We start from the raw sequence: 27938 nt of genomic DNA on the forward strand, positions 1-27938 counted from the left end.
AAAGTATTTCGGATAAATACTCTGTACAATTTTTACACCAAATAGGGCATGTTAAATGCTCTAATGGTATAAATATAACAATATGACGTTTCTTCTGACACAGAGGGCAATAGACAAAGATGTCCTTTTCTGTGATAACACTCCTGTATTGCTCAGATTTAAGCTTTTCTCATCTGAATCATCACGAAATGTAGCAGTATCCCTCAGGGTAGTTGATGGATGCAAAACCCAAAGAATGAGATTTCCTCCCACAAGAATCAGCAGTACTGGGGCTCCATCATCTTCTTTGTAGTGCCATCAGTCCCTTTTGTTGCAGCAGGTGTGGCAGGTGGCACTGCAGGATGGGAGCTCTCATCAAGTTCTCAGCATGACTGCCAGCAACCATTACAGCTAAGAGTCTCAAGACTTCTAGTTCCCACTAGGCTGTGTGTTTTTCTGACACTACCTGATCTCCTTTGTCCTCTTTGGTGGCTGGGAGTGCTGCTTTCAGACTGTAAATTGTTTCCCTGGGTTTCTTCTTAAAGGTACACAAAGACCTTTGGTTATTATTTCAGGAGTTTACAAATAATCATTAATGATATTTCTGTTGTTCTACATCTAAAATAATTAAATACCTGTTAGTAAACATTATATTTGTAATCAAATGCCCGTATTATAATTTCAGAAATGTCTCCTGTTCCCACAGCCATCACATAGCATTTTCCACTACTAGAAACTAGGATTTCCTAGGTTGAAATCTCTTGTAAAGTCTTTGCCACACTTTTGTGTGTGTGCATTTGTGTGTATGTTTTTTTAACTGTTTGAAATCTTGAGCGTGTTCTGGGTGGTTTGCTAAATACAGCATTGCTGTATGTTGTATTCAGTGTTGCAGTTTCCAAACTGTATTCCCTACACTGTCCAGTAGATGATGCTAATGCATTACAAACTATTTTTAAGTTTAGTCCAAGAAAAGCTGTCTCAAATGTGTATTATTGTCACATCTGAATCATTCTCTTTGATTCCTGTATTTCCTAGTATGTGCAATTTAGAGTTTCAGAACATGGTGTTTTTGTAATGCAGTTTTGTTACTTCCTTTGTGTACCTATGTATCAGTCTTTCATAACTCTCTGATACTCCAGTCAGTCTGACATGAGCTTGACCAGTTTCAGAAATCCCTTGGGTAAGTTTGCCATCTATTTGCTCATAATTTGTGATGTATGGCATGAGGCTTTGTGCTGTGTCAACATCTATTCCTGTTTCCTGTCTGCAGTGTGTGAAGCTAAATCCTTGCACTAGAAGGGCAAAAGCAAAAAGGTGAAATGATTTTCCACAAATCTTCCAGGACACTCAGCTTTTCTAATCCCTTTCCCTAACATAAGCATACTTATTTACAGACTTCAGGAGGGAGCATTGTAATTTTCCTTTGCAACTAATCAATTGATTCTGATTTTCTTGCACTTAGAGACTTGCTGCTAATTTCACAAGAACCTTCCTTCGTGATCCTGAAATTACTTGCAGAATGAGTATGCTCGCAGTCATATACATCAGAGTCCAAGGTTTTTCAGAGAGACTGTGTGTGTGTGGCATTTATAGACATTATTTTTATTTTACTACTGAAAAATAAATAAATAAATAATATTTAAAGAAGGGAAAAAAAAACCAAACATCTTTGCCAAAGTGAATCACAGAAAATATGAGATCTTCCTGCCTGCTTCAGTCTCAACCTCATCCTCTGAAGTGATGGAATCCCTACCAGACATCTCCAGCAGGTAGATAGCTCGTTAATATTCCTCCTACGCTAGCAGACTAGCACTTGTGGTCCTTCCAGCTGTTGGATCCCAGTCGTAGCTGTTACCTGCTTGCTTATTAAGCTTATTAAGACTCACCACCAGAAGGACGCAAGCCAAGAGAACCAAATCCCATCTTCTAAAGATGAAAGAAAGAATACAAAAGAGGGAACTGAGCTACCATTCTTCGTTCTTTCTCTCTTTCTTCCTTTCTCTCTTTCTTTCTCTCTTTCTTTCTTTCTTTCTTCCTTTCTGTCCTATTCTTTCTTTCTTTCTTCTTTCTTTCTCTCTTTCTTTCTTTCTTTCTTTCTCTCTTTCTTTCTTTCTTTTCTTTCTTTTTCTTTCTTTCTTTCTTCTTCTTTCTTTCTTTCTTTCTTTCTCTCTTTCTCTCCTTTTCCTTTCTCTCCTTTTTCCTTTCTTTCCTTTCTTCCTTTCTTCCTTCCTTCCTTCCTTCCTTTCTTCCTTCCTTCCTTCTTCCTTCCTTCCTTCTCCTCCTTCCTTCCTTCCTTCCTTCCTTCCTTCCCCTTCCTTCCTTCCTTCCTCTTCCTTCCTTCCTCCTTTCCGTTCCTTCCTTCCTTCCTTCTTCCTTCTTCCTTCCTTCCTTCCTTCCTTCCTTCCTTCCTTCCTTCCTTCCTTCCTTCTTTCTCTGTCTTTTTTTCTTTTAAACTTTGCTACCTTGGAAAAAATATGAGCCCCTGAGAAGATGGAGAAAGAACTTTCTTGTTTCTTGCAGCAAGCAGGTCTGATATCTGTCCTTGCTGGACTGTGAGGCTGAGGCTAACTAAACCATTTGACTTTTCTTACGCCTTTTTACCCAGGAAGGATGAATTATATGAGAAAGTTCAAGTTTCTCAAGTCACTCTTCAGCAGGCTCAAAGACAATCAAAAACCATTCCTGGTAATTGCACTGCAAGAGTTGGCAGCATAGATGAGATCTAAGAATAGGCAATCCAACCAGTAGTTAGGGCATGAAGCTGGCTTAGGAAATGCATGATTCAAGATGTAGGTGTTAGAGCTCATGTGCCTTAATCTAACACCTGGGCAAAAAAAATTCCAGAACATATGAGTAAACCAGGAAGAAACACTTCAGCACAAGCATATTTAATTGTGCAATGCATACAGGCGGATGTGCATGATTAGTTGTTGTGCAATCATTAAAGCAAGGAAAGAAAGAATGAGCAAATTGTTTGAACAGAGAACACAAAGTGGTCATCCTTTTCTATTTCCCTGGTTTGTCACCATGTTCAAGGAGAAGGAGATAGTAAGAGACAGAAAGCACAGCACCACAGCCAACAGTACATCCTATCTCTGGGATTTAAACCGCCTGCCTGGCCAATGGTCTGCCTTACACCTGGCTTTGTGATATGTGTCCCTTTGGATGTAAGCTTCATACGAGTGTATCAGAAGACATTATATTAAAGTGTTAGAGAGAAATCGTTTGAGTACAAAATAGTAATATGTATGGGTAGATACTGATTCATCTCTAACTATCCAAGTAAGGTTCTAACATGGAAAATGGCCATATCAGCAGTCCAATTTAAAATATCTGCTTTTTTCCACAAAGTCCTGTTATATCGCGATCTGGAGGGCAAAGCAGAAGTACCTAGCTTGCTCTGCACAGTAATTGGCTCTGTGAAGGAATAAAAAGCAAAAATTTTATAGAAATTTAAAAGAAAGGGCAGTGATTGTGAAAAAAACAGACTTTAGAGAGGTATTGCTTTCAGCCCTGGCAGGCAAAAGAGCTATTGAACAGGAGAAAGAAGTACTGAAGAACTGGATCTGTTTTGTTTTATCTTGAACTTTGATGCGCCCTGGAGAGGGGCAGACTTTTAATGTAATTGACAGGAATTTTAACATGCCAGTACAGCTGGATGATGAGAAAGAAGCTGCTGGTCGCTGTAGCTTAACTTGATAGAATTTGTCAGGAATGGCTTTGCTTGCTGTGATGAGTAAGCACCGGAGACATTTCATTGCTACTGTGAGGCTGTTTTTAATTCACTGTAGACATTTGGGTTAGGAAGCTGAGCTTTATGGGCCATTGTATTTCAGTAATTTGAAAGTTCAGGCTATTTTGGGGGAAGCTGGGTTTCCGTTATGTTGGTAATCAGGAAGAAACGTTCAAGTCAGCGTTAGCTGGACTAATTTGCTTAGTTTTGCCTTTGAGTTTCATTGTATATACTGAGATTGGTATTTTTTAGTTTAATATAACAAATTCACCCCAGAATAGTTTTTAGGTCATAGAAGCATGGATTAGGGTGTGGAAAAACTTTTATATACAATAAAGATATGATCAAAGAAGATAAATAGTGGTAAATGAAATTAATTTCTGGAAGAATTAACAGTGGCACAGACGTTCAAGAGAAATCATCTAGGATGGCCATAATGGAAAAGACATTTCTCTCTAGGTTTTACTAATTTCTTAAAGAGAAACTGAATTTTTGTTAAGAAAAACTTATACAGTAAGTGCCCACGGCATGCATTGTTAAGCATTTAGATGCTGAAGGAATACTGTTCTTTGTTGTTGCAAGGTATGCACACTGGGAGTACACACAGTATTATTTCTACCACTTCTTTGTATGTGATCTCCACAAGTATAACTTGCATAGAAAATGGTATAGCTAACAATCTGAGACTGCATGATTCACATGTGAGATTCCAGTGGGCTGGAGCATACTGGGTAAGGAAAGAAACATTTCAGTATGAAGGGCTAGCATTTTTAGAACTGTGAATGTTCTAAGCAGCTTAATACAAGTAAAATATAATTTCTAACAGTGTCAGAAACTGCCAAATAGGAGAAATCTGATCAACTTCCTTTTCCTACAGAGAATGAAATTAAAAACATTGTTCTCCTTTTGTGGGCAGGGAGAAGGGGCAGGGGCAGAACTGCAAAGAAAGTAGGTCATGATGACAGCTTCTGTCCAGTTAGGTAGGATATTTGGAAGAAAATGGAATACAGTTTGTACTTCAGTATCTTTGCTTCAGTGAGCAACAAGAAAAGAAAGTTATTCATAAATTATAATGAATGGAATGTGTGTTAAGTTCATCCTATGCTTTCAATTAGAGATCCGAAAATCAGGAAAGTGTTTTGATTCAAATTCTGAAGCTCTTTGTTTGGAGACAAAGGAACTGGCACATAGAAAAGACAAAAGTACTCACTTTTGCCTCTTGAGTTAAATAAGTAGAACTTAGCACTGATAGCCATTGTGTAGGAAAACTGGCAGCATTAGTTAATGGAAAAACAGAGAAAAAAATAGGGGCATAGGAGCGGTTCATAAAACTTTAACAAGGCTTTAAATATTTTTTGAAGGACAACTTCTTTTTGAGTGATGAAACTGACTTGAAGCCATCTTTCATGGCACCCAAGTCTCAAGATTGAGAGAGGAGGTGGTTCCCAGATGCAGGAGATGTGTTGAGCAATTTGCTGTTTGTTTTTTTATGGCAAAGTTGCAGCTGAGGAAAACACTGAGCTATACCAGATACAGTAAAGAGACAGTTTCCTGCAACATGTGGGAAGAATTTGGCAACATGGAACCTCTTTAATTTCTTTTTTTTTTTCAAAGTTTGCAGGACAGTCTTGAGTGTGGCCAAGCTGTCTATGTAGTTACATGATAGGATGGTTACAAAAAGCGATGTGATACAAATTCACAGTATCAATTATTTTCAGCTGACAATAATCTCCAGCAGTTATATGGTGTGTGTCTTTTAGCTCAACGTGGTTACAACTATAGATGGATTTTTAATACAGTCATACTTTGTGAAGATGATTTTGAAGAAAGATAACACATTGTTGGCTTCTCTTCAAAGTGTTTTGTCAAGATGTGTAGAGACATTTTACTGAGGCTGCTTTTCAGTTTCAGTGGAACAATGTATCACAAAATCTTGCTGTTGGGGAAAAAAAAGTGCGCATTTTCAATGAGTGTTGTGCATATGTGAACTTTCAAATAAATATAAAAACATTCCAAGTTAGCACCACTGTAACTTCAGGGCATTCTTGCTGGGTTGACATGGGCATAGGAAACAAAGACCAAACAGAAGACTGGGTTAACAGCAGAGAGTAGAGCCAAGGGGAGCTGAACTAAAATTCTTACTGCAGTTTGTCTTGAATGTCCAAATTTCAGAGCTTCTGTTTTCAGTTTTTCATTACTCAGTGTATATTTCTATGGGGCCAAATCTTTAGTAGTATGCCTGGCACCAAGAAGCGTGTGTGCACAGAATACATTACAGGTAATTTTCTGTAGTGTTTCAGGCTTTCACAAAGGATTCCCTGGCTTATCTGGAAAACACCTTTGGACCCCTGTTGCAATTGCTGAGTGAATCAACAGCTGATCAGAAAATACAGAAACAGAATGAGAGATAAACTGTATTTCTATTGAAATCTTTGGATTTTCACCAAAGATTTCACTGACTGTGACAAGTTTTTAAGGAAATCCTCTGGGTGAAGTGGAAAATACATCTTCGAAGTGCTGTACCCATGCACTCCTGGTGTATTCTCTGGTGATAGCAATTATACCTACCTTTTATTCCTGAGTCTACAATGTTCGTAAAGTAACACAGTTGAGGATGTTGCTGCCCTCTGATCACTTGTCCTTTTCAGGAACACACATGAAGAGAGTGGCTTGGACTTTTTTATGGTGATATGGGGTTAAATCAAAGTTAACTTTAACAGAGAAGGGAAGGAAGAGTCTGCTATTCCACAGCAATTATAGTATATATATATATTAAAGAAAATATATGAAAAACATTAAAGAAATAATTGCTTCAGAAATGAGACTTTATAGCTGTGTTCTGTTGAGTGGGCAGGGTAGTATAGAAGGGTAATTTATTGCAGACACTTCTGTTGTGTCATTATTCGCCCAAAATAATGTGACTTAACACACTTGCAGACTAGTAGGTGATTTCCACAGATACAGTTAAGTGCTAAATTGAGAATTCTGGAAGTGAAAAGGGCTATCCTGAAAAGCTGTAGTGAATATGATGTTGATCATTTGGCTTGGGATTTCAGATTTAGAGGAGTTTTGCAGCCATATAAAATTACTGGAAAATACTACCTAAGCATATCCAGAAGGCTTATTTAAGCCTAAAATGGTATTTGCAGGAGGCTGTGTGTGTTTGAGGCTGTCAGCTGACAAACATTTCTTCTAATGACAGTTCTGCCTCGGGCTGTCCTTGACCATGCCCAGTTTCTGACACATGCTGGGACAACTGCACAATGAGCAGAAGCAGGGAACTTTTCCAGGTGATGAATCACCTTCTTTTTTACCTTTGACTATTTTTCAGACAAATCTTTTTCCTAATGCAAGTCATTGTGTGACAGCTTAAATGCTCAATCTGAAGCATTCGAGAACCTGTTTGAGGAACAAGAAATTGCAAAGAGTTAGAGGTTACTTCTTAGAGCAGCGCTGCTTATCTTTGTTCAGCAGTATTTGTGGAGTTTCAGAAATTCCCAGGTGCACAGTTATCAGAAAAGACAGCTTGGCAGAATGTTTGTTTTATTATTTCAACTTATAAGGAAGGATTCTGGATCCCAAGGATCCTTAAGGGAGAGCTGATAGGAAGAAAAAATGGTTAATTTGAAAAAGATTTTAAAATGTGAACAATCAAATTCAGTTGATCGATCCTGCAATGATTTCTTTCAGTGCTTTTGACTCACTTTCTATTCCAGTTTTTACCTTTGAGTATGAAGAGCTTAATACTCAGATTTTCAGGTAAACACTGCATCTCTGCTTATATAGTTATCATTCACTAATTGTGGGATTTTGCTTGGACTTTTGCCTAGATTCAGGAACAGTGGTATTGTTAATCTTTCCTACCTGGGTATGCTGATTCTCATCTTTAGAAATTGGAGCTGGGGCTTTATTATAGAATATAAGCATTCGAGATTTGATTAAGTTATTCACTTGCATACTAGAGTTAAATATGAAAGGGTTGGATCTTCCAGAATAGTTGCAAGGAAAAGAGACAAGGACTGAAGAAGAAAGAGACAAGAAAATATGAGGTGTTGTTTTCTTTTTTAGTTTTTGGATAGGATTTAGTTGTTAGGAAAACTGTTTTAAAGCAATTGTTTGGTTGGTTGCTTTCTAGCTGAGTTAGATAGATTTGACTGTGAAATCCATTAACCCAAGGCCCGTGTATGTGTCTGCAGGTGTCCCAGTGGAATTCAGAGGTGTATATTTCTCTGATGTCTGTTAACTTCTTCAAATATAAGGGAAGATGGTTAGTTTGTTTCAGGAGCATTTTTGACATTCTCTTCCCCTTTGGTCATAGAGGAATGCTTGGTAGAATTTGAAATTTCTTGAAATTATAACCTCAGCTTCTTTTCTACTTAGGTTATGTGAGCCTTCAATATTCCAGTCGTGAGAATTGTCCTGACACTTCAGTCTTTCCAGTCATATCACATTTCTTTTTAAAGCAGAAAACTGTCATTTTTTTATCCTGGTTCCTCAGACTTGAGCATTAGAAGATGAACAAGCAGAATGTTTCTTCCCTTTTAATTCTTTTGACAGCTTATGTGTGCCATACACTGAGTTCAAACAATATTTTTTCTATCTTCCTCTTCTGTTGTCAGTATTACATCCTTCTGGCTGCTTTTCTAGTGAATAAGATGAGCATTCATGTCTGTCAAGTGCAGTAAAACTGCAGCGTGCTGCCCTGTTATCACTGTGCTGTTGGCTTTATCTGCCCTTTTTGTCATGGAGTCACCAGCAGTTCTTGTTCACCTTCCAAGAACTCCTGTCAGGTATCTCCTAAAATTTTCTGTTCTGTTTTGCCCGACAAGTTCCTCAGCAGGTGACTCGCTGAGTTTCTAACACCATTTCATAAATTGAGTGTTTTCTGTTTGTCTGTTCTCCTTGTGTCTTACGTTGCCAGTCTGCTACAAGGATATCTGCTTTCTTGTGTTTTCTGACTGTTGAGCCTTCTCCCTGTGATCCCTGTCAATGATTCCTGAATCATTTAAGAATATTAATTTGCTCCTGTCGTATCCAGGATTACATTTCATCCCAAGAGAAGCAGCCTTCACTAAGGATTATGGAAGGTGAAGAACAATAAACTGGAAAAGCATTTCTAAGACTGTCATTTAGTAGTGCCATAAGAATTTTCACAACACACACACACACAAAGGCATCACAGTACTCCCGTGGGGCTTCAAGGGATATATCCCTGTTAGGAGGACTTCCATGTGCTGTGAAGGTTACAGTTTAAGATGCCACTGGAAGATCTAACACTTTTCCCTCTTCCCTTCTCCATTTTTGCCCACCAAAGCCTTCTTCTGCCTCCTTCCCAGGTAAAGCAGCTCAGCTCTGTTTCAACACTTTTCCAGGGAAAAGGAGCAAATCCACTGGCTGCTCTGAGCAGAATCACAGCCCGTTTCTCAGCCCTTTTCCTCCCCCAAGCTGAGGAAAAGAAGGCATGAAGCAGTATTGCCCCAGTGAGAAGAAAAAACTGCTGAAGGCAGAAGCACAGCCAGCAGAAGGAGAGCAGAAGGGAAAACCATGGATTGCACAGGACAATGCAAAGTATGTGCCTAACTTACAGTACTGTAATATCTTGGTATTCAATCATTTTGACCGCATTGGCAACATATATATTTAGAATAACATTACTATCATACTGGTGATAAATTACTCATCATGGCTATCATTGCTAGACGATTAAAGGAATGCATTTGTCTGGACTGTGTTCAAGATGAGCATTTTCATCTCCTGGAAGTCAGTGGTCCATTCATTCTTCCAAGAGCAGTAAATTAGATGTTGAGTAATCTGCCCTATGAAACGTGTAAAGAAGCTGTTAAGAGAGCACTGAATATGTTTAGCCAGCAGTACCAGCTGGATGCGAGCCCATGCAGGATACTTTGTTCAGCTGTCAGCTGCTAGCAGAACCACATGAGGGTTAGTCTGTAACTCTCATCCCTCATCCTGCTTTTCATCTTCCCCTTTGCTTTGCTGTGGGAAAGGATAAGGATGTAACAGAGGAGCAGAAGCAGCCACAGGTGCATAGATGGCTGAGGAGGACAGGCACAGTGGCATGTATTTAATGCTGTGCGCTCTGCTTTAGATCTGTTATTTGGAAAAAGACACTACAAATAGCCTGAAATAACATTCTGGTCATCTCACCTGCCAGTCCTCTTTATCTGAGGAAAGTCATTCCCTTGTTAGTTTGTCTGTTTCCATTCTGCCACTGTGAATGGTGAGGATAGGCCTTGTTCTTGGTACCTTGGTGCCCGTGAGCTGTGACACCAAGGGAAGGAAGCAGTGGGGTTAAAGTAGTGTTGGGAGAAAGGTTCTCATGCTACAGCAGGTGAAAGCAGTCCTAGAGCAACAAAGTAGCATAGGGGCTGCATTGCCAGCTGCTTCAGTCACCGTCCAGGACAAGCACACTGACATCCCTATCTCTCCAAATGTGGGGTACAGCTGAGGGAAAGAAGCCTGGTTTTGGAAAGCCAGAACTTTTTTTAACCATTCCCATCTTCACATGTTCTTTCTGAAAGTCAACTTGAGGTGGTTTTACTGGATTAGCAGTAAACATGCTTTACAAACCCTCAAATTTGCTCTTCAGGGTAGAGCAGCAGTGTGCAAAGCCTGCTATTTTGCCGTCAGCAAAAATCAATGCAGACCTCCAAAGGAACAAGCAGCAGCCTCACTGCTGTGTGATGACCTAAGCAAGGCGAGCTTTCTAGGGATAGATAAGAGCTTTTGTTGAACCAAATGATGCAGCCGCTCCACAGACAAGCGTTTGGATCCAAAAATCTTCCGATCACGAAATCGGACAAGAGCACGAGCTCACCAAAAGCCGTTCGCTTTCCCCAGCTGTACCATTTCGTCAGCTCTCCGTCAGACACCCACCCGAGCACGGTGCTTCCAGCTCGCTCTCCTAGGTGCGCGTCCAGCACACCCCCCCCGGCCCTCTTCCCATCGCCTCTCCTCCGAGAAGGCAGCGGGGATCTCGGCCTGCCCCCCACGGCTCCGCACCGCCCCGCCGCCCCTTAGAGCTGCGCTCTCCCTCCTCCCCCGCCCCGGAGCCCGAGGGCTGCGCCGCCTCCCGAGGCCGATCCGCCGCCGCGGTGACAGCGACTCCGCGCCCCTCGCCCCGCCGCCGCCGTTCCCTCCCCTATGCCGCCCGCCCCCGGGCCCTCCTCCCGACACTGATTCGGCGCCGGAGCCGCTGGTGCCCGAGCCCCCTCCCCACCTCGGCCCCCGCGCTGCCGCCGCGGCTCCCGAGCTGTCAGTGTGCCGGCAGCGTCGCGGCCCCGCGCCTATCCCCGCGCCGCCCATCGCCGTCAGCGGCCGCAGGTACGGGGCAGGGAGAGCCGTTGCCGCCGGGGCCGGGCTGCAGCTGTAGAGGAAGGGGCTGGGGCTGGAACCCCTCGGCCGGACGGGGTGATGGGAGGGGGCCTGCTCCGCGGAGGAGCCTGCGGGGTCGCCGGCACACGAAGCGGTGGCGAGCGGGGCCGTCCGTCCTGCGAGGGCGGGCGCTCGGGACGCGCTGCCGGGTCTGAGCCACGGGGAGCCGGGCGCGGAGGGACGCTGGGGTGGGCTGCGGTCCCTCTCCGTCCCCACGGAGGGGCTGGTCCGGCCAACAGGTTAGCGGGAAATGTCTGAATTAGTCCCCTTTTTATTTTTATTTTTCTAATTTCCACTCTTATTAAACGGGTAGAGTTTATGGGGACGAGCATGAAATCGTGGCCCCGCTTGGAACCGAGGTTGGAGAACCTCCCGGGGGCCGGCCATAGGGAAGGGAATCGTGAAAAATGTCCCGAGGGGCAGTTTCTCAGATGGGAAATTAACGCTTTAGCTTCCTAGGGGAACTAAGTCTCATGGGATTTCCCAAGACTGGTGTATGCAGCTGATTCTGTTATACACAGTACTCTACCAGATAACGTAGCTCAGTTATTCTCTGTGTACTTGACAATCCCAATGTCATCTCTTCGACCCACACCCACAAAGCTCTCAGGGAAGTGGGTCAGCATCCTCAGATGATGTATCTACCAGGCATTTGGAGAGTTTCTGCTCTGCCAGCTGTCTGGAAGGCAGCGTTGTGACCCTTCATTATGCACATACTGAATGAGCCTTGCTTCAATTATTCATTCTGATGCTATTGCAACCTTCTGCAGCTTCTCTTCTCCAGGGAGATGATGTGTAACAAGACTTTGAAATACTTTGCCATTGAGGCTGTGATCTGATCTAAGCACATAGCAGCTGTTTGCTCGTGTAGCCATTCTTAAGAGTTCATTTATAGCAGTAAAATGTATGTCAGAGAAAAGTGAGGATTCCCAGTAGGGCACATTACCCTCTGCATTCCCTTTGTTCACCTCTAAAAAGCTGCAATAAAGCTGAAGCGTGAGTACTGATTGACTAGTGGACAAGGTTCTAGAAATGTGTTTTGTAATTTCTGTCTGAAAGAGTTAATGCCACAAAAGTACTTTTGGTCTCCATAAGGGAGAACCTATGGCTTCAGCATGGCATTGGTTTAAATCAGATGAGCTGTCCATGTGGTTGACATTTGCTATTTTGCCAATGAAGAAACAGTATCAGAAATTAAATACACTGGAAACAGAAATTTGGTGACAAAACTTGGAATCTCGTTTGTTGCTATTTGTGTTTTACTAATGTGATCATCTGTTCATTTGCCATGTTCTCCAGAGAATACTCATTGATAAATGGAGAACCATTCATATTTTCCAAGTATGGGAGGCTAGATGGACCCACAAAGGCCAGTGGCCTTACTTGTTGAAATATAGTTGTGACCTGCAATCAAGCAGTGCTTACATTCTCTCTTATAATAGTAGACAAGTTTCCAAATAGCAGCAAGGCCAATAGTTGATCTCTGCTTCTCAGTATTCTCATTGGTATATTAGACAGTAACCTGGATGAACTCAGACACAAAGAGAAATGCTGTATGCCTGGGCTGCAGAGAGCTGTGGTAAGTTTGCATCTTCTGTGCATAACACCCAAGAATGTGAAGACCAAAAAGGCTAGTGCTAACGCAACAGTGAGTATGCAGTGATCTTTCTGGTGATCATGGTCATTCTGCTCAAGTTTCACTTTCTTCTAATTAGTTGTAGGCAGAGAGCACTGAAAGAAACAAGTCTGCTAGCAACATTACATTTCCAAGATGGGAAGCACCTCTGAGAATATTCTCAGCTGAGAACTTCTCCCACGAGGTGTTCATTGCTACTTTGACTCTAAAGCATGAGATTAGAATGAGATCAGATTAAAATGTTAGAGTCTTAAAAATACTAAAGTGGGGCTGTTACCAGCGTTTGAAGTCAGATATTAGGATCAGGTAGGTTTTACTCTTGAACTCTCGCACTTATCCATTCTTCTTCACTGCCTGAAGCATGAGGTGTACATTTTACTCAAAGATGCGTAGTTAAGGAGAATGAAGTTCAACTTGCATTAGAATTACGTCTTGTTGAGTGGTCTGTAATATTGCATCTTCTTACTGCCTTGGAAGATATTAAGGCTTGTTATTTGATAGTTTGTCATATTTTAGTAAAAGAATCTGCCTGACTGACTCCAGGTTTCACTCAGCAGAGCTGAAAATCTTTAGCTCTTTCTGATTTGATAGACCCCGTTGCCTAGCATATGCAAGCACAGATAAATGAGGAATTAAGTTTTCCTTTCAGCTTTCCTAAATCTTTACCTTTGCCAAGAAATGGAATTTGCCTGATGTTCAAATGAGATAAGTCAGTAATGTGCAAATGCTGTGCTGCTGTCTCTCTTGTCAATCACCTTTATCCCCCTGAGTGATTTCTTGTTTCAGTAAAGCCTCTCTCTAGATGCATACATCCTCCAGACAGGTTAGAGAACAAAGGAGGAATTCCTGCTGCCTCTAATCAAAGGTCTGAGGTTTCCAGCAGAGGTAGCTCAGTCAGAATCAGGAGCTGATCACAGATTAGAGCAGTAAGGGGTCACTCCTGAGGCTAATAATTGATTACTAGAGCTCCACTGGAAAACAGTATAGAATCATAAAGTCCTATTTCTTCTTATTCATCCTTCAGCTGGTTAATCCGTTTCATATATATTTGTTGTCAGGGGTTCAGCAACAGTGTTAGTCAAACTGTTGTATTGGGTAAAAGGATCTGGGGAAGCTATGAAAGCAGTTAATGAAATGGGAGCTGGAACCAGTTGAGAGATTTGAGCCACTGTTGTCAGGAGGAAGGCCAGGTCCTCTTTATGCCCATGTACACTAAGGTTTATGATGTGCTATGTGCCTATTCATGAGTGTTGTGACAGGTGTTTGAGCTGTGAGGAAGGAACCTGCAGTCTTTTGGTTAAAGGCAGGTGCAAAGAAAATACTTAGCTGATCAAAATCTTCTAAATGCCTCAATGCATCCCTTCCCTTGTGAACTGCTGGTTTAACTCAAAGTAAATTACAACATTTTGAATACATCCCTGAATCTGTGAAGAGAACTGGCTGTATCTTTCCCTTCATTCTTTCCAGCAGATTCTAGCAGAAATGGCTTTTATTTTTGTTTTACACATTTGAAGATTCTTTGTGTCGTGGATGAGAGATTTAATTTAAGTTATATTTGAGGTCCTGAATTAATTTAAATATTTGCTTCAGTGGGATCCAAAGCCTACCAGGTGAAGGCTATAAACAGAGGAAACACTATTTTCTGAACAGGAAGATATTCTTTAAATAATATTCAAAGATTCAGAGCTCAAACTGTTTGCTTTTAGTCTGTGCCAATCCTTCAGTTGGGCTGCAGGCTGCTGAAAACAGATATGATAGCTGTGTCAGTGTGTTCTGGATCTGCTTTTCTTCAGTGTTTTCTTAGTTGACGTGGACATGAATAAAAAGAGTAAGTAAATGACATCTGGCTAAGACAAGAAACTGTGAGATCTGACATGCTCTGGAGGAAAAGATCAGAATTCAAAATTATTCCAGTAAGTTGGGAGAAGTGCTTAGGAAAAGAACAGGATGAAATTTGGTAGGGATAACTTCAAGGTGCTGCACCAGGGCAGAATTAACCAACTGTAAAAGCACAAGAGAGAAGCAAATGACTGTGCTGCAACTGCAGAAAAGAATCTGAGTGTTGTGACAGATCACAAGCTGAACGTGAATCAATGTCATGCTGCTGCAAAAGAAGGCAAACTTCTTGCTAGGAAATATAAAAGACATATAGCCTGAAAGAAGTGAAGCAGTTCTCCTGCTCTTTCCAGTGTTATTAAAACCTCAGTTTGGAGGTTTCATGAAGTTTTGGTTATTACATGCTGAGATGGGTGTGATTCAATTGGAGACTGCAGAGGAGGGCAGCAAAACTCTTCAGAGGTCTAGAAAAATGTGAATTGTAAGAAGATTTGAAAAAACTTAAATTATTTAGCCCAAAGACCAGCAAGATGCCTGGGTAATATCTTCTGATAGAAAACAGAAGAGTATGGTGCATTAAACAGAAGGCACAAAGTAACAGGAAAAAAAAAATACATTGTTTTAGACAGTAGAGATAATTTTCTAGGATGTGGGATAAGAGAACTGCTGCATATTTAGTCTGGGAAAGTTGTTCAGTCATTTTATGAACACATTAGAAAATTATCTCTGGAGAATGTGATTTGACTAGGCCCTCTCTTGGGAGAGTACCTTAGACTGGGTAACTTCTTCAGTTCACTTCTGCATGTATTCTTCTAATGATTTGGATAGTAACACATTCTTTTCACATAAATGAAATGAAATCTGTCTGGGAGTACTTTGCTAAAATTTGTAAAATAACCAGAAGTAACAAAGCCTCTGGAATACAGCGCGGCTCTTCCTAAAAAGAACCTGGTAGAGAAGTAGGAAAAAAAAACCTAAAAAATCATTGAAAAAGCTCATTTTAGAGAAAATGTACAGAACGGGGCATTCTGATTTCACTGAAACAGAGACTTACCTGAATTTGAAGGCTGAAATTGGTGATTTGAAAGAAGAAAAATCAATGAGGATTAGCAGCTAACAAAATGATGGGAACTGAAAATACAAACTCTTGTAGTGTATTACTCCTTGAATGTTATACCCTTGTCCAAATATGATTTCTTTTAGAGATGAAATAAAATATTAGAATTCAGAACAGGAATAAAATAAAACAAAGTTCTACATCAGATCTTAGATGTCTCTTCAGGGAGATAAAATCTAGGTCCTGTAATATTCATAGTTTAACATACTCTGTTTAATATAAATGGAACAGACGGTCCCTTGTGCATGATGAAAAATACTCTATGAAGAGACAGGTGGAAGGAAAGAAGAGAGCAATGACTGTCTCTTTTGGATGCTGTAGTGATGAGCTACTGCACATAAGATCCTGAACTTCTTTTGAACTTGTTTTGAGCCCAACTAAAGAGTTTTTTAATCCTCTAAGGGGAGAAGGATTTTTCCTTTCCTTATAGGTCTCCTCTCAGATGAAAGAAAAGCTCTGAGAGGAGTTAAAGCTGTGCTGCAAGGAGTGGAAATGGTATTTAGACCAAACAGTCAATAGGGAATCTTTTCCACAAAAACAAATACTCTCTGGGAATAAAAGGCTGCAAAGCAACTGCTGGAAGGATCCCATGCTGAATGAACAAGACAAAGTGCAGATGAAGAATTAGGCTGAGCTTTTTAGAAAGCTGTTGCTGTGTGAACTGTAACATGTTAGCATTAGAATCTGGTGTCCTTTAAACTCTCTCAAACTGGAATGACCCATGTTTTTTAAATTCTCATGTTTTGATTTGCAGTGGGACATGGGAGCACAAACTGAAATGTTCTGGTTGCTCTCCCTGCCCTTGTCTTTCACAGCTGCTTGAAAATTTAGGAAAAATGGGTTACCTAGAAAGCTAATCACTTGGTGCCCCAGATCTTTCAAAGTAAATTCATGTCCCCTTCACCCAAGGACTGAGCAGTGATTCCCATTACTTTCCTTCAGCCTTCTCCCATAATTCTTTCTGTTTTCTTTTTTCTTTTTTTTCTTTTTCTTTTTTTTTTTTTTTAATGAGTAAGTGATCTCCCAACACAGTCTTTACTAAGGAGACAGAAGGGGTATTCAAAAGAAGGCCCCTCCTTTTTGCTTGTAGAAGAAGGAACAAGAATGAAGTTTCTCAATGAAACTTAGGAGGAAATGCGAGAGGCTGTTCAGAATATTACTGAACATGCTGGAGGGAGTTCTGCAGGTGGTAGGCTGCTGTTGGAAGCTGTTGATAATTGTTATGGAAAGGGAGAACTTTAGACAGAGGCCTTTTTAGAAGGGGCCCATTGACACTGATTCTTGCTGAACATTTATGGTCTCTAAATGGTGGATACACCAGAGCACAGTGAGGCAGTGGATAGTATGTTTCAGCAACACAGTGATGTGAAAGACAAGTCACACTCTGAACAGCCATGCACAACTGTCACACCATGAAGTGAGCTCATCTGCAGGAGTCAGCAGATTATGACAAGGGAACTGTGTACAGAGCTTAATATCATCTTCAGTGTGTTGGAAGTGATGGTGACTGTGTTAAAATATTGGAAAGCCTGTGCCAAGTGGGTCCCAGAAATGCGCACACAGGAACAGAAAGAGCACCATATGCAGGTTTGTCAGGACATATTGAACCACTGTGAGGATGAAGGTGACAGTTTCCTGAATCACATCACTACTGGTGATGACAATATGTAGTATCACTACTAGGAGCCAGATTCTAACCAGCAGTCCATGGAGTGATGACATGTGAGTTCCCCATCAAAGAATAAGTTCAAGACACAGCTCTCGGTGGGTAAGTTGGTGCACACTTTCTTTTGGGGCAGGAAAGGAGTAGTCCTTCTGGATTTCCTGGAACTTGGATAAACCATCAACTTCAACCATTACATTGCAGCACTGTTTGAGATGAAGGCATGAACTTCCAGTCAGGCTATAGTGAAGAAGACAGCCTTTCTCTTGCAACACAACAATGCCAAACCCTGTATCAGTCTAAGGACCATGGAGCATGTTGCCATTCTTGGCTGGGCTGTCCAGCCACACACAAACACTGTATAGTCCAGATTTGATGCCTTCAGACTCCCAGTCCAATGAAAGACACACTCCATGGTCAGTGATTTCCCAGCAGTGATGCTATCTAGGAGCTGTGAAGCAGCACATCACATCCTACTGGTGCATATTTTTACAAGTGTGGCATGCTGGCTCTTGTTCATCACTGATGGAAATGCATGACTAATGGCGATGACTGTGTTAAAAAATAGCATTTTGTAGCTGACCATTTGCACTATTGAACAGTGTTATTATGTTTTTTGTATCTGTTGTGGTTTCCATGGAAATAAATAGGAGACGTTAGTTTTGGAGCAACTTATTTACTTCAAGTATGCTGCTGCAGTCATTTCTTTAATATTTTAGCAAAATTCTCCTATAAGCAAGAATCAAAGGCAACAGCTTCAAGCTAGCAAGGACAGTTTTGCCTAAGAAGAAACAGTCTGGTTGCACAGATGAGTCTGGAATCTGTGAGCACTTGACAGGCACTGAGTGCTTTCTCTGTGTGAATGAGGAACTGATGAGTGAACAGCAGTGTCCAGCAGTGCTTTTTCATGGCAGTGCCAAAGCCTTTTACCAGCAGCAGCTTTCTAGTACAGATGGACTTCTAAAGAAACAGTGACACAAACATTTTGACTGCCATTAAGAGTGGATGGGCTCTCTTTAAATATTGGAAATAATGCAAAGCCAGAAAGCAGGTAAGGAGAAAACTTTATAAACTTACATATGTGTTGGGGATATTATGCAGTAAATCCTTCTTTCTGATCCAACATCCAGGGCAGTACACTGTGCCTTTTGGTCTGCAGCACTTCTGTGTCATATTTTAACAGAAAAAATCCAATTTCAAAAGCACATTTGAGAAAACTTAAATTGTAAATGGTTTAAGGGAGGAACTTAGTAGCTTCCTGCTGAACAAGATGAGAAACTGTTTAAATCCATTACTAAAATATGCTCAGTGTTTTAAAGGGGAAAGCGAGAACTTGTGTTTTCCTGAAGATATCAATGATAAATTCATAGTCCTGTGGAGTCTCATTTGCACCAGATAAAGCCTTCTGAGAAGAAGTTTTTAGTAAAATGGTGTCTTTCAGCAGGGGTGGAATTGTTTTCTCCAGAATGTCTGGCATGATGCTATGCTTTTGGTTCTAGAAGAAAAGCAATACTGATAACACACTGATGTTTATAATTGCTGCTAAGCTGTTGCTGACAGGCCACTGTCAGCAAAGGACCCAGATAACTGTTAGGGAACAGAATTAGGACATGCGACTTAAACTGGCCAAAGGGATATTCCACACCATATGACATCATGCAGAAGGAGTTTTGAAGGGGGTGGGAGTTCATCTCATGCTCTGCCACTGCTTGAGGGGATAGCTGGGCATTTGTTGGGAGGTGGTGAGCAATTGCTTGTGTATCACTTGTTATATACATTCATATATTTTTATGTACATATACATGTACACACTTCTGATTGTGAAGGGGTCAGCATTAGCAGATGTGACTAACTTTGCTACTTTTTATCGTGTCTCCATGGACATGAAAGAAGGAATGCTACTGTACCTAGAGCATGGTAAGTGTTATTCAATAAAGCAACTAACATTAAGAAGCATTATGCATACTGCAGGACTTCATTGACAGGGCAGAATTTTCATCTTTTAGTAGTACTGGGCTCTGCTTATTGCTGAATGCATGATGGTTGTTCCTTCTCAGCTCTCTATTTCAGCTCTGTCTTGACCCAGGAAAAGCAGGAGAGCAAAAAAAAAGTGTCAGAGCAGAGATGGAAGTAAAGCTTATGGAGATACATAGATCTTAATGCCTTCGATCACCTTCTTCACTAAAACAGAGCTCAGTGAATTTCCAAATTGAGATGTTGCAGCATGTTGGCAGCAAAGAGCAGCACTGCAGTGCAATTCACAGTGTTCTCTCAGTAGCTTCACAGTAATAAAACAGCAGGGCATGAAAAGAAATGAAGGTGATTTCTTTAGATGAGTGTAAAGGCAGATGTTAAAAGACAGCATGATTTTCTACCTTGCTTGTCAAGAAAAGAAAAAGAAGAAAAACCCAGACCTCTTAAGGAAAGCATCATTCTTGTAGACAAATATGCCAGTGTATGATTCATTCTTTTCAGATGGATTTGTGAAGCCTACTGTCAGAAAGTACTAGTCAATAGTATGTTATATTTTCCCAAAGCGTGCCATATTGCAGCCTCTGATGGATAAAAGACCAAAGCAATTATACTGTTTCAAGTTGATCAGTCAAGCAGGGGGAACTGAATCTTACCCAGTCTGAAAGTTTTTTCTTAACTGTGAGTAGCAAGAGGGGGACCCAGCTTGTGAACATCTTTTGTTGCATTGCTAAATAAACCATTAACAGACAGTGAGCTGAGACAAGACTCGGATACCAAAGCACATTTCATTGTCTTTGCATGTAATGCCAGCTGACATTCAGCTGTCCATTAGTGTCCTTAGGGGATAATTATTGGACTATACAAGCTCATCCTAACTAATAATGCGATGATCAATGAGCAAGAACCAACATATCCCCTCTTACTTTTACCCAATATTAGGTCTTAGAGCAATGACTAGGGAGCAACGTTCTGTTGAGTAGGGGAGTAAGTAGGAAGAGACTAATGTAGGCACAGAGTTCCAGGAAAAATGAGATCTATGTACCCACAGAAGCAAGAGAGAGAAAGAGAAGAAAAACTGAAGATTTGTAGTTTTTTTCCTTTTTTTTCCTTTTTTTCTTTTTTTTCTTTTTTTTTTTTTTTTTTTTTTTTTTTTGTGTGTGTGTGTGTGTGTAGGACCTTACTTAGCAAGTAATTATACTAAAATGTTGGCTGATAGGAGGTATAAGAGCACAGACTCACAGAAAGTAAATCAAAAACATAAAACCATTATGGAGAGGAAAGAGAACAAGCTTTGAGATGGCATCATAGTTTCCAGTATGTCATTTTAGTATCTCAGTGGTCTCTTGTACAACAGTCTTTAATAGGAAAGAGTAACACAAAATATGTGGCTTCTGTAAAGTACAGAAAATCAAAGTGACATTCCTGCTACTGCACCTTTGTATGTGATGCTCTTCAGCAGAGTCCAGCAATGTGCAGTTTAGCAGGCTCTCAGCTTCTTTACTACTGTGATGTAAATGTCTTAATCTGAGAAAGGTAAGAAGTTGAATGTAAAATTATCACGATGCCATTGGGAGATCCTTGTGGTAGATGCTGTTGAAGTGAGTTACATTTTTTCACCTACAAAAGTGCTCCTGATATTCCAGGCTTGATTAATCCTTGATGTTAGTGTGATCTTCCTGATGCAGAAGTCTGGTTACTCCCAGAGAAATGGGTTGATTCAACAAAGCCTTATTCCACATGCCCAGCATCTCTGGTACACACATAAACCAGGCTAAATAAGGAAACTAGGTTTGGGGGTGGATAGAGAGGTGATTTAACTTTGACGTTACCGTAACTGTAACTGGATCCATGCAAAAATTCCTTCTGCTGTAATGGTCTCAGTGTTTTATATCTAAAGGTAGCTGTGTTAAATAAACACTGTACAGCAGCAGAGTCTTATGGATTTCTCAGGCGGTGGTTTTCAATCTTCTCTGGCCTGTGTTTGCACATAAACCTTTTTATCTCTGAGCTTATTCTCAGCTAGCTTTTTTACTGCTAACTGTTCATGTGATTTCAGTGGCAGTTTAGTAACAGTCTGTTTAACTGCAAGTGCAGAGCAACTTCATAAAATTCAACACGTTTTATGATTAAACTCCAATGTTCTAACAGTGTTTTCTGATTTTTTTCCTACTTCAGATCAGTGTTAGAATACATTTTTTACTTGATGTGTTTGGGGTTTTTTTTTTAATCTTGGTTACATGAGGATTATGTATGTGATGAAGGGCTGGGCTTGTGTAATTTGTTCATTAACAAAAGTATGTAAGTGATCTGTATTACATTTTAAAGTACTGGTTAGTTAAGAATAAGTGCTGGCTCCCACTTAGGGTATATTCAGCTTTCTGTACTGAAACACCACTTTGCCTGTCTAAACTAATGTATTTTTACATATGCATATTAGTCAAAATGAATATGCCACCTTGGCACTGCAAATTTCCCTGAATGCTGCTACGGGATTAAAAAGTTAATATCATAAATATCATGTTTCTATTTGGACCAATGCATATATATATCATCTTATATATCATCACTGTAGCTTAAACAGAGTTACTGGGGCTTCAGTTGAAATTTAGCAAGTTTAATTAATATTCTAAAATGCAGGCTAATATTAGAGGATTCTACCAAAGAACAGTCTCTCCATTTTGTTTTCCTGAGTATGGCTACAGCTGAGGCATTTCAAAAGAATTCTTGTCTCTCCACAGATCTTTCAATGCACAGAAGCTGTGTTACTATGCTGACAGACTCCGCTGACTCAAGGAAACATGTAAAATGAAATGCTTTCTGTATTACGCCATACAGTTCTGCGATTCAGAGTGCGGTTTGTAATTTCCAGAAAGCATCCCAATGCTTCAGTGTTTCACCTCTCTGGATTGATCCAGAGTTCAAAAAACACCTTCATCATAAGCAGAGAAAGCCAAAAGCCAAAAGTTCAGCCCTTGCATTTGTCGTACAGTACTCTTTATACTTTGCATTTGAGGATCTGCTACATATAATTTCTCCTTGATGTTGGAAGCAGCGATGCTCTTAAACTGTATCCAGTGAGTGGAGCAGACGGTATGTGGTATCTGGGGAAAAATTCTTGCTAACAGTAGTCCAAGAACGCTGTTCATTACACAAGCTTTCGCTGATTGAAATAATTGAAACATTTGTAACTGTCCTTTTCTATTAGAGCAAGAGCTAAGAAGAACAGGGCTTTGCTCTTGCTGCTTACAGAATTTTATGAACTTTTACTAACAGTGAATCCAAGTGCATCACTTCGTTTTTGTAACTCATTCTTCAGTGATATTATGATCTTATGAAATTAAAGGACTCTTGCCTAGGGTAGATGTAGGGAATCTGGCTCATTAATGTTTTGCAATAAAAAGAAAACCCTCTGGAGTTTTGCAAGACCTGACCTACGAGACTGGAAATGGGGTGACCTTTCTATTATTGAAAGTACTTTTCTAAAATCCATGGATTTCAAGAGAAGAATAAAGCTCATTGTCTTTCCACTCATGGATTGATTCTGTTCCAGGACAGAAAAATCACCTCTATCTAGCACAAAGCTATTCATGTTTCCTGGGTCATGCAAATGTTGAATTCTATCTCTTTACTTTCAAAAAAAAGATTTGCAACTCCTGTCTTGCTATGTGAGTCACTACCATTTTAATCCCTTCTTTTCAGGTCATTAATTTAATGTCAGTACCTTTGAGAACATCGTATGTTTTGTGCCTTCTATTCCAAAATTAGTTTCTTGTCTTCTTCCCAGCAGGCTGCTGTCCCCTGTTGGTGCTCCCTGATGCAAAGGCATCAGCATACCTTGCTTATCTATTGGATCTGCTTAGCTTCATTGTATACTTCTGTGCTAACACCGTAGATACTATCATAAAAAGAAACGGTAGGGCAGCAAAGTGTCCTGATTTGTACATAAATGTAGTGAGCATAACACAGCTACTGTGTATGCCGCATATGTGATCCACTTTCTGCTTCTGGCCTGGATCTTTCACTTCACTCTGCAGTTTCAAAATCTATTCAATAGCAAGAATACAAGGCTCCATTGCAGTGTCTGTGACCAGCCTTATGTCCCTAACGGTGTCTCAAAGCTACCACAGGAAAAGATTTGTGCCTCTTCTCCCAAAGACCTTTCCTTTGCATTTTGGAAGCTTTCTATTGCAGATTTAATGGGCTAATACTCAAGTCCAAGAGTTTTGCAAGTTGCCTCTGTTTATGGCAGCCTTGTATCTAACTGAGCCTTCTTAATGACTGGCAAATTATTCTTAGATTGGCTTAATGTGAGAAGCAGTTATTAGATACTTTCTAAATTATTTTAAATAGATAAAAGAACCTGAGTAAACCTGAAAGTGGTGAGTGGGAGCTGTCAAGGAAATAATTTGCTAATGGAAACACAGCATAATTAACTACCTTATTTAAATGACTTGACAGTAAGTTATGGGGAAGAGGTAAAAACAAGGGACTCTGCAGCAGCAGAGAGTCTATGCAATTGTGAGTGTTTTCAGAGTGTGTTGTAAGTGGCTGTTTTCAGAGTGACCTGAATACAAAGAAATTAGCTTTGGGATAGAAACAAGGATAGTGGTCATTTGAAGGAAAATGAGGTCAGATTCACTATAGAGTTCATTAAACTGTTATGTATTTTTGAGTTTGACCAACAGTGTCCTGCCTGTGGTATATTCCCCAACTCCCCTATAATGTGACTAAAAACATCTATGTTAAATTCTTTGCTGTCAATTTTTGCCTCAAGAGCATGCAGGAATGTCACAGTCTGCCTGCTTCTCCATGTGGCCACACCAGGGCGATCGCTGGAATAACAGTGAGTGAGTATGAATCAGAAACATCTAACAGCCCTTAGAAGCTTGCCCTTAGGGACTGGTTTACTAAGCTGAAAGCTGAAATGAGCCTTCCCTGCTAGATGTAGCATTGCACTCTGCAAAAACAATTCTACAGAACCAGAGGCTAAGTTCACAGTGTGGCTGTTTGGCATTTAGTTATTGGTGAGATGTTAGGGCCTATTAGTATTGTTTAAACTCCAGTAGTGACCAAATGCGGCACAGACATGGGAAGAGTCACAAGCTGAGCTCACAACTAAAAGACAAAGTGAGGAAAAAGAAAGACAGCATGGAGGTGTATACTTGGCAGTTAAATTCATTTGCTGGGTATGAGATTATCCGTCAGACAGACAGCTGGTTAGTTCCTTCTGAGTGTCACAGGTAAAGCTAGTCATTTTATGGCAGAAGGTAGTCAGCGTGATTAAGCGTGAGCAACCCCTGATCAATCCATGCTGAGCATTCCCAGTCACATCATTTGTCTTTCCTGCACTTGTTCCTAGAAGATAATGCTCTGTGATTTTTCGAGGAAGCAAAGAGAGGAGTGTACTGGCCAACAAGCTTGTAGATCCTCAGGTTATCTCTCTTGCCATTGAAGATGAGCGCAACATTTGCCTTTCTCTGGTCACCAGGAACCACATTTAATCTCCTTGACCTTTCAAAGATGATGGAGTGTCCTTGATAAATAAGTGATCTCTCTCAATACTCTTCAGTGCTGCCCATAGGGTTCCATGGGTGTGGTGTGTTCAGGAGAAGCAGCTGAAGTTGGTAAAAGCATTCAGAATATGGGGGCATGGAGGACAATATCTGCTAGGGCTGCAATTCAGATTTCAGTTTTATTCTCTAGTATAAAGGAGCAGGAACTGTAAGTCAAACTGAATTTTCATTTGTAAGAGATGTTAAGTATCACATCCTGCCAGAAGAGGATCCCATTACCACCTCACAGTCTTATGTGGATTCCATCTGCTTTATTTCTATTACTATTACTGTTTCATCCCCTAGTTTTTTCAAATGTTTACCCCTATGTCCTTTCTAATTCAGGATTTGTTTTCACCCCTCTCCCTACGAGTGACATGTTTTGCTCCTCTTCTGCCAGTCTGTGAATTCATTGTCTGCTGGCTGGCAAGGCACCAGTTCTAGGGTGACAGATGGGGGCAGACTGCAAACCAGGCAGTTGCTTCCCAGCCTGAATGATATTTTAATAAGCACAGAGAGGTGACAGAGGGAGAAGCTTCTCCCTGGAATGACTGGCAGTTTTGTTTTCAGCCTGAAAGCACTAATAGGTGATTTTTGGCATCAATCCACAAGTAAAAAATAAAAGAAACTAGAGGCAGAAAATCCCATTAACTCTGAACTTATCCCACTTTTTTAAGGGTCAGAACATTTTTCCTTCTAGTCTATTCTTTGAATAGTGAATTATTTCCTTGTTTCTTGTGTTTAAGTTCTCTCTGAGGAATCCTATAATTTGGGAGACTTGCCTTTCTTTCTATTTTTTTCATTTTTTTTTTTTCACTTTCTCCACTGCCTTCCTTCGTCCCTAAGCATCCCTTCTTCTAGTTTCTTTACATTCTTCACAGGTCCACAATGAAATCTATCTGAATAACAGGCCCTACCACCTTGGCTTCCAGCTCCTGCATCCTGTGTGACAGCTGCTGCAGTGCCAGGCAATAAGATCTGCATGGGAACCTCTAGAACAAATGTTCTCTTTTCCTTGCCCTTCAGCTGAATCTCAGTTGCATAATATAAGGCTTGCGTATGGCTTGCTTTCATCCTTGGTTTTATGAATAGAAGTGCTACAAAATAGAGCTCTGGCAAAGCCCCAGCAAAATCTGAGATCCCTCTGCAGTGTGAGCAGCACAGTGTTCTACAAACAAACTATGGGATAGTGAGGCTTTCAGAGAAGATTATTTTTCTTCCTACAAGTACAGGAAAAAAAGTTCCAGCTGTCACTGGGAAAATACCAAAATGGTGCTGGGATACAACTGAGATATAATCCTGTACACTGATCAGGAAAAAACTTGAAACCTTCTTAGTATTTTATATAGAATTTGATGCCTATTTAGCAGGATTCAGATCTGAGTTTCAGATGAAGTATGAACTGGAAATTAATATGATTCCTGCTAAAATGTGCTTCTTCTTCTTTTCAGATACAATGATGGCACTGAAGGTTCAGACTCTGTTTGGCTTCCTCTGGTGCGTGATTTTAATGCGTATAGATGGCTTCCCAGTAGACAGCAATACTGAATTTCGCTCTGCTTTCTCAGTGGCCAGAACCAGCAGCATGGAAGGGAGCTCTGAGATGGTCATTACCTTTGACAAGGTATATGTAAACATTGGCAATGACTTTGATCCCAAGACAGGGTTGTTTCGGTGCCGTATTCCTGGAGCCTACTACTTCTCCTTCACAGTTGGGAAATATCCAAAGAAAAACTTGTCTGTCATGCTGATGAGAAACAAGAATGAGGTGCAAGTGATTGTGTATGATGAACATCACCGCAAAGAACGGAAGGTAGCCAGCCAGAGTGCCATGCTGCAGCTTGACTATGGTGACACCGTCTGGCTACGTTTACATGGAGACCCCAAGTATGCTCTTTACAGCAATGTAGGCCCCTATACAACTTTTAATGGCTATCTAATCTATCCAGACACTTCTGCCTTCTTCCAGAATGCTCTCAGCTCTCAAGAGCTGGGGCCTCACCGTCACAGTGTTCAGAAACTTCCAGGAGAGCAGAATGTAGCTCCACAGCGACATATGTTATCCGATCAGCCCAAGAAGGAGCAAGACCCTCGCTCTGCATTTTCTGTTGCCCGCTCACAAAGTCTCCTGGGCACAGATGGCAAGCAAACCCAGCATGAGCCCATCACATTTGACACAGAGTTTGTGAATATTGGGAAAGATTTCAATTCCTCCACTGGCATCTTCTCATGCCGTATACCTGGTGCATACTATTTCTCCTTCACCATTGGCAAAATGCCCTTTAAGACTATGTCAGTCAAACTTATGAAGAACCACAATGAGGTGCAGGCCATGATCTATGATGACAACCACTCCAAGAGGCGGGAAATGCAGAGCCAAAGTATCATGCTGCCTTTGCAGTACGGGGACACCGTCTGGCTCTACAGCCATCAGCATGATGGCTATGGTGCCTACAGCAACCATGGCAAGTACATCACCTTCACAGGCTTCCTGATCTATTCAGACCCTCAGCCAAAGCGGCTCCCAGGTGCCAGCTCACTCCAAGGGTCAGAAAATTAAACGTGGATGTGAAAGGAGCATGAGAAAAGCCAGGCTGCCACGAACTTGGGTATTGCTCCTCTTTGGATATAGTCCTCTACTTTGAGCATGCTATCATGTGTACAGTGCTTTCTTTATGCTGCACGTTTGTGCCCTGACTGCAGGGCCATTGCTGTGTCTGTCATTCATCCATAGAAAAGTCTGTACAGGAATGTATGTGTGTGTCCTGTGTTGGTGTTTGACTTAAGCATAAAGCATGAGGTAGTTCTGGGGCAGGGGCAGGGCAATGTAGTGAAATGCTGAGGGTCAGGGAAACGCTGTAGTCATGTTGCTGCAGATCTCTAGCATCCAGAAAGCAGAGGATGTGGTGACTTTCCTTGCATATGTGGGAAGGAATTAAATGTAATGAAATTGAGTGTAATAAAAATTACAAAAGGTGGTAAAACTTTCTCAGGTTTGAATTTGTTGTTGCCTGTGAAACTTGTGTTCTTGTAACTGAATGAGGTGTCAGTTCAAG

General features: G+C 40.9%; 1 protein-coding gene across 3 annotated transcripts; it reads left to right on the plus strand.

Moving 5' to 3' along the window:
- The first annotated feature begins 1113 nt into the window (after nucleotides 1–1113).
- C1QTNF4 (C1q and TNF related 4) lies at nucleotides 1114–27870 on the plus strand. Of its 3 annotated transcripts, none has more exons than XM_032445118.1 (2): nucleotides 1114–1159; nucleotides 26334–27870. In XM_032445118.1, the coding sequence occupies exons 1-2, from the start codon at nucleotides 1129–1131 to the stop codon at nucleotides 27440–27442; spliced, it is 1140 nt and encodes a 379-aa protein (XP_032301009.1). In that variant the 5' UTR covers nucleotides 1114–1128; the 3' UTR covers nucleotides 27443–27870. The 3 variants fall into 3 exon arrangements, with proteins under 3 accessions (XP_032301009.1, XP_015719933.1, XP_015719932.1); XM_015864447.2 differs by lacking the exon at nucleotides 1114–1159 and adding an exon at nucleotides 10840–11053; XM_015864446.1 differs by lacking the exon at nucleotides 1114–1159 and adding an exon at nucleotides 18374–18407.
- The last annotated feature ends 68 nt before the right edge of the window (nucleotides 27871–27938 follow it).

The sequence above is a fragment of the Coturnix japonica genome, chromosome 5 (assembly GCF_001577835.2).
Source record: "Coturnix japonica isolate 7356 chromosome 5, Coturnix japonica 2.1, whole genome shotgun sequence".
In the NCBI taxonomy this organism is placed as follows: Eukaryota; Metazoa; Chordata; class Aves; order Galliformes; family Phasianidae; genus Coturnix; species Coturnix japonica.

Coding starts and splice junctions, on each gene's coding strand:
- C1QTNF4 (XM_032445118.1), top strand. CDS start 1,129: ATGAGCTTGACCAGTTTCAGAAATCCCTTGG. Junction 1,160..26,333: donor CAGTTTCAGAAATCCCTTGG/GTAAGTTTGCCA, acceptor TCTTCTTTTCAG/ATACAATGATGGCACTGAAG.